The sequence below is a fragment of the Hylobates moloch genome, unplaced genomic scaffold, assembly GCF_009828535.3.
Source record: "Hylobates moloch isolate HMO894 unplaced genomic scaffold, HMol_V3 SCAFFOLD_10, whole genome shotgun sequence".
Classification (NCBI taxonomy): domain Eukaryota; kingdom Metazoa; phylum Chordata; class Mammalia; order Primates; family Hylobatidae; genus Hylobates; species Hylobates moloch.
This window is the reverse complement of record NW_026652285.1, coordinates 101,366,050-101,372,995: the sequence shown is the minus strand read 5'-3', so window position 1 is coordinate 101,372,995 and position 6,946 is coordinate 101,366,050. Positions and strand designations below refer to the sequence as shown.

The 6,946-nt window shown below is 62.0% G+C and overlaps 1 protein-coding gene across 1 annotated transcript; it reads left to right on the top strand.

The window, feature by feature from the left end:
* Positions 1 to 246: 246 nt before the first annotated feature.
* Positions 247 to 2,988, top strand: IER5L (immediate early response 5 like). The gene has a single exon (XM_032165371.2). It carries the CDS (start codon positions 455 to 457, stop codon positions 1,670 to 1,672), a length of 1,218 nt encoding a protein of 405 aa, XP_032021262.1. The 5' UTR covers positions 247 to 454; the 3' UTR covers positions 1,673 to 2,988.
* The last annotated feature ends 3,958 nt before the right edge of the window (positions 2,989 to 6,946 follow it).

Below are 6,946 nucleotides of genomic sequence, written 5' to 3'. Positions count from 1 at the left end.
GCTCCGAGTCCCGCGCGGCGCGGCAGCTCCAGGAGAACATTCGAGGCAGCAGCGGCGTTGGAGGCCTGGGGTCCGTTCGGTATTTGAATAGCACAAAGGAACCGCCTTGGTCTGATTGGCCAGCCGAGTAGCCCCGGGGCGGGCAGCGCCTGTCACTCAGGAGGCTATCCAAGCTCCTATTGGCTTTTCTCATGTGGGGCGGGACCCGGGCACCCGGCTAAATAGCTGGGGCCGGGGCCGGCCGAGACTCATTGCTTTGGCGCCGTCTGGGGAGCGCGAGCCCGCGGTGGCGCGCAGCGCATGGTGGCGGCTCCTCTCGGAGCGCAGCCGAACCGCTGACCCGGACTCCGTTACCCCTGCCCGGCGCGCCCCGGCGGCCGGCTGGAGGCAGAAACAGCAGCAGCGTTAACAGCAGCAGCGGCGGCGGCTCCTCCGCCGCCGTCTCCGCGGGAGCATGGAGTGCGCCCTGGACGCCCAGAGCCTGATCAGCATCTCCCTGCGCAAGATCCACAGCTCCCGAACCCAGCGCGGCGGCATCAAGCTGCACAAGAACCTCCTGGTGTCCTACGTGCTCCGCAACGCGCGCCAGCTCTACCTGAGCGAGCGCTACGCCGAGCTCTACCGGCGCCAGCAGCAGCAGCAACAGCAGCAACAGCAGCAGCCGCCCCACCACCAGCACCAGCACCTAGCGTACGCGGCGCCTGGCATGCCGGCCAGCGCGGCCGACTTCGGCCCGCTCCAACTTGGCGGCGGCGGGGACGCGGAGGCGCGCGAGCCGGCCGCCCGGCACCAGCTGCACCAGCTCCACCAGCTCCACCAGCTGCACCTCCAGCAGCAGCTGCACCAGCACCAGCACCCGGCGCCCAGGGGCTGCGCGGCGGCGGCGGCGGCCGGAGCGCCCGCGGGCGGCGCGGGGGCGCTCTCGGAGCTGCCCGGGTGCGCTGCGCTCCAGCCGCCGCACGGCGCGCCCCACCGCGGGCAGCCCTTGGAGCCTCTGCAGCCGGGTCCTGCGCCGCTGCCGCTGCCGCCGCCCGCGCCCGCTGCGCTCTGCCCGCGGGACCCTCGCGCCCCGGCCGCCTGCTCCGCGCCCCCAGGGGCCGCCCCTCCGGCCGCCGCCGCTTCTCCGCCCGCCTCCCCGGCCCCCGCCTCCTCCCCCGGCTTCTACCGGGGCGCATACCCTACCCCCTCGGACTTCGGCTTGCACTGCAGCAGCCAGACCACCGTGCTGGACCTAGACACTCACGTGGTGACCACGGTGGAGAACGGCTACTTGCACCAGGACTGCTGCGCCTCCGCCCACTGCCCCTGCTGTGGCCAGGGCGCTCCGGGACCGGGCCTGGCGTCCGCCGCCGGCTGCAAGCGCAAGTATTACCCTGGCCAGGAGGAGGAGGAAGACGACGAGGAGGACGCGGGCGAGCTGGGGGCCGAGCCCCCCGGGGGCGCCCCGTTCGCCCCCTGCAAGCGCGCCCGCTTCGAGGACTTCTGCCCGGACTCGTCCCCGGACGCGTCCAACATCTCAAACTTGATCTCCATCTTTGGCTCCGGCTTCTCGGGGCTGGTGAGCCGACAGCCGGACTCCTCGGAGCAGCCGCCGCCGCTCAACGGGCAGCTGTGCGCCAAGCAGGCGCTCGCCAGCCTCGGCGCCTGGACTCGAGCCATTGTCGCCTTCTAGGGACCCCCGAGGGCACAGGGACCCAGGGCCCCGCGGGGCTGGGGCCAGACAAAGACTCGGCCAAGGGGCAAGAGGAAGGAACGAGCGGGCGCCGGGCCACTCGGGGCTGAGCTGGGGGCGAGCGGGGGCAGGCGGTTGATGTTTTATAAATTGTAAAATAAAAAAAAGAAATCTAAAATGTTGGACTTTATTTTTGCAGAGAGAAAAAGCGCCTATTTAAGTATGCTTTGTGTTTCTCCTACTCTTTTTTTCTTTTTATTGTAGTGATTGCAGTGGTGTTTAGCGAGGAGCCTGCCACGTGAGGGAGGGCTGCTGCCCGGAGGAGGTGCCGGGCAGCCGGGGGCGAGGCAGGGCGCCCTGGCCGCCGGGGCGCGCCGGGGGCGCAGCGCAGGAGGGCGCGGGACCCGGGAAGCCGATTCCAATCAGTTGTCAGACCCGGGAAGCCCGACGTTCCGCTCTCCCGAGTCCCTCTGTGGGGTGAGGAATGGGTCTTGTGAAATTCTGAGCAAAAACAAAGGCAAACTCTATCTCCGAAAGGGACGTTTGGGTCACATTTCCTCTCTGGGGGCGGACTCCAAAGTTCTCAAAATGAGAAGGCAGAAATGAAAACACTTCAACTTTTTTTTTCTTTTCTTCCCGGGGCGGGTGTCTTGAACCCCTCTTCTCCCCGCCCCTCTGGCTCCGTTCTTCTCCCCTCCTCCACCCGTCTCCCGGACTCGGGGGTGGCGCCTGACACCCCGACACTCGGACACTGTTTGGGTAAGGGGTGGGGGGCGGGCATGGCGGACTACATTTCCCATCATGCCCAGCACTGCGGTCCTCACTAAACAAAAAAGGAAGTCAATTCCTTCACCTGGCTCCCCGGCGGCCCCGGGGGAGGGAGGGGCCGGGACCGCCGACTGCGTTGGAGACTTTGCACTAAGTTTCTGGTCAGCTGTGGTGTTTGTGTGTGTACTTCTAAGTTGCACTGCCTTGGTTCAGCCTTCGGTTGCATTTCATGAAACCAGCATTGTTCGAGCCTGTGAGAACCCCGTCCTGTGTCTTCAGCTCGATAGATTTGTTTAATTTAAAAGCCTTTTGTTGTAAAAAGGTGGGGTTCGTCTGCAGCCCCTCTGGTTCTCTGCCATCAGCACCGTGTGGACTCCAAAACAAGTTGCCAACCCTTCCTTTCTCGGCCTTTTTCCCTCATTACCCTGTATTTTTGTGCTTACTGAATTGTATATCACCGGGTAAAACTGTTCAGATTGTTTAAATTTATAATCTTAATAAAAAGTCGATTACAGAAGATGGTGGTGCCTTGTTTTCAGATCTGTCTGGGGGCGTCAGAGAGGATAGGTGTGGGAGAGACCCCCCCACCCCCATGTAAACCCCAGTTCTCTTGGGCCTGGGCGGGCGGGATCTACCCACATCCGCAAGGTCGGCGGTGGGAGAAAGGGGGGGTGATGTTGGTGGCTGGGGATGAAGCGGGTGTTGCGCGTCTCTCGGCCGCCCCCACTCCAGGGGCGTCCTGTCCCCCACGGAACTGGCCGCCCCGGGGTCTCCAGCGGGAAGCGGAGCCAGCCTCCAGCACATTTCCTGCCCAGGCAGAGGCGCAGGGCCTGGTCGGCCTCGAGTCTGAGCTCTCTGTGGCCGGGGAAAGCAGCCGGGGGACGCCGGGGGCTTCAGGGCCACCCGCACTCCCTGCCCCGCGCCTCCGCCCGCACGTCCGCATGTCTCGGGCTGCAACTTGGGGAAGTTTTTTCCTTTTCTTTTTCCCATTTTTTTTTTTTTTAAGTTGAGTTTGTTATCACTGCTCGGTGCCACTTGGTGGTGTGCTGGCGGCGTCTCCCTCCCTCCTCGCGCCCCTCCCCTCTCCCTCTCCTTCCCTCCCACCCGCCGCTCTTCCCTCCCCAGTGGATGGAGGGAGGAAAGCTCCCGGCGCGCGCTCCCCTCTGACCACCTACGGAATGACCTCAGAGTGGGAGAATGTGCCAAGGCCCGGGGGAAGCTCGCGTTCTCCCCACTGGAAACAAATCCACATCTGGAGCCGCGGCTTGGGCCCGGGGGCGCGCGGGATGGTTCCAGCTTTGCAAAGAGGGGTTAGGAAAGAAAGAACGAGAAAAAGAAAGCAAAGTGGCAGCCTGCTGGCTGTTTGCTGCCGACTCCCCACAGCTCCTCGCTCTCGCTGGCTCCCTCGCCCCCACACTGCCCTCGCCGGTGCGAGCCTCGCAGCCACCCCGCAGGACGGCTCGCGCCCCCCACCCCAGCCTCCGCGCCTCCCGCAGCGACAGGAGGGGCTGCCGCCAAGAGGCCCCCAACCCAGACTCCGAGAGGCGGACGCAAGCCCGTCCCCGGGGACTGCTCGGCTCTGGTTCCCTGTGTCGCGCGAGGCGAAGTTCTCGGGGACACTCCAGAACGCGGGGGTCCGCGGAGGTCCGCGATAGGGGTGAGGAAAAAGGAGGCTCTGGGGGCGTGAGTCGCGGGGAGGAAATGCACCTTCACCCCCAGGGCTGCTTCATCGGCCTCCCACGGGAAGAGTCTGGAGCTGCCGAGGAGGGGGAACGGTGCGTCTCCTCCCTCCCCATTTTCCCCTGCAAGTCCAAGGAAATCGCAGTTGGCTGCACGGTTTTTGCTTCAATCCACGAAGCCAGTTGCCAGAGCTCCCCCTAGCGCCGCTTCGGGCGCGCTGCAGCGGCTGGGGCTGGGAGTGGGCGAGGCTCGGCGGGGGCGGCGGGGCTGCCGGGGGCCGCTTCGCGTCCACCCGGGGAGCTGCGCGGAGTCTGCATCTCGCCCTTGCCTGAGCTGGGTCCCGGGGCCGCGTGCGTCCCCACTGCAGGCCCGCGTCGAGGAGGGGCACGTGGTCGGCCCCCTTTGTTGGGAGCTCGGCACTGGAAGGGACCCGCCAAAGGGCTTGGGAATTCCCCACCCGCCCCAGGAATCCCTATGGTAAAGGAGAGTGGATGGTGGGGTGCGAAATAAGATCTCTGAACTCAGCAGGACCCCAGACGAGGGCTTTCCTCCCCTCTGCCGGGTGATCTGAGCCTAAGCCGCACATTGGAATCTAGCAAAGCCAAGGGATGGGATGGGGCGCTCTGGGAGCACCCTAAAGAGAGGTGCCCTTCCCCCTCCCTTATCTTCTCGGGGCCCAAGGACCTGGGCAGCCCCACAAAGGGTTAGTGCCCTGAGTATAATTCCCCTTGACCCAAAACGCAGCCCACTGGCAATCTATCCTCTCACCAAGACATTCCACACGAAACTGTAACAGGCTGCACAGCCTTGATTCTACACTACACCCCACACTCAGGGCCACACCCAGCCACACACTGTCTCCAACACTTGATCCTAAGCTGCATCCTCACCCCACTCACAACCCCTGGGGCCGCTGGCACAGCAGGAAACATACCAGCTTAGAACATCCAGAGAGACCGATGTTCCCGTGCATAGCACAAGTGAGAGGCTGGGTCCGGGAGGCAGGTGGATGGGGTTTCCTGGCCATGGGGGTCGTCTGAAAGGGGGATGGGGTCAGGCGGGCAGGCAAACCAGGAGTCCATCTCAGCTCCACAGACAAGCCTCTCTTCCTCCAGTAAAAAGGCCAGTGGAGTCCCCAGACAGGACTTAGGGGTGCTGCTTAGGGAGGTAGGGGAATTAGAAGAGACTGGGTGCCGGGCGGGGTGGGGGGTGACAAGGGGAAGCTTCCAGAGAGCAGCAGCTCTAGAAGCAAGAGCTCCAGCAAGTCCGTGGTCCTCCTAGGTTAACCAGCTCCCCCCAACACACTCCCCCAGGCTCCTAGGACACCACAGGTCCGGCTGCCCTTGATACGTGGTGTAGGGCTGAGCCAGGCTCCAAGCTGCGCTCCCAGCAACATAGAGCTGCTGGGATGACAGCCCAGAGCCTCAGAGCTGCAGGCTGCCCTCCAGAGAAGCCAGGGGTGGGGATGCCTTGGGCTCCCAGGAGAGTCGCTGCGCAGGGCACTGAGATCTGGGTGCTGTGTGTGTGTGTGTGTGTGTGTGTTACAGCAAGAAATACAGAGTGTGTGTGACTGTGTGTCCCTCTGGCACAGGGGATGCACACCAGGAGCTGTCCCTCCAATCACTGGACAATATTTACAAAGCTCCCATTTGGTGCTTGGCCTGTGTGAGGCACTAATCTGACCACAGCGAACAATAGCAGCAAATGACGAGAACAGCAAGCCCCTCTCTCTGGATTAGCTCGTTTAATTTTTCCAGCTACCCTCTAAGGTAGAGACTGTAAGCATCCTCGTTTCAGAAATGAGAAACCTCGCCCAAGGTCACACAACTGAGAGGTGGCCAGTTTCTACTGTTGGAGCTCACAGTTGAGTGGGTAAGAATTTGTAACATTACATTGCGAGCTGGCAAATGATTCTGAGGTTGTTTAAATAGTCACATTGATAAGTCCCAGCTGAACCGAAACTGGGTTCTGGGATCTCTTCATCCCTGAACTAGCTGGTTGGGAACACACACCTCACCCCCAATACTTCATGCTGCAGTTTCCAGGGACAGGGATGAAGAGACACACAGCACAGTGGTGTCTGTACCCACCTCATCCAAGGCAGAGCCCTGTCTCCTGAAGACTCACTTGTGGTAGGGGACAGCAGCACCACTGGCATCAGCCCGGGCAAAAGGTGGGATTTCTTGGCTCAAGGCACTAAACCGTGTAGTGGGCAGGGGCACAGCTGGCTTCAGGCACAGCGGGATCCAGGCACAGATCTTTTCCAAGATGCTATCTCTCCATCTCCTGCGACTTTCTTCTTTGAACTCAAGCTTCCCACTGTAGCCACAGGAGGCAGCTCCTGGGCCTCCAATTCTCATAGCTTTGCCACCCAAGAGAGACTGCCTTCTTCCCTTATTTTCGACTCAGAAAATCCCAAGGGAAAACAAAAGCATTGGCCAGGGTGTGGTGGCTCACGCCTGTAATCCCAGCACTTTGGGAGGCTGAGGCAGGCGGATCACCTGAGGTCAGGAGTTTGAGACCAGCCTCGCCAACATGGTGAAACCCCGTCTCTACTAAAATTGCAAAAATTAGCCCGGTGTGATGGCGCGCACCTATAATCCCAGCTACTCAGGAGGCTGAGGCTGGAGAATCACTTGACCCCAGGAGGCGGAGGTTGCAGTGAGCCAAGACTGTGCCACTGCACTCTAGCCTGGGCCACAGAGCAAGACTCCATTTAAAAAAAAAAAAAGAAGAAGAAAAGAAAATCCCAGGGAAAGGCTGTAATGTCCTAAGTGTACAGGCAGGACGTGAGGGGTGGTTAGTAGCTAGCGCCCACTGGAAGCT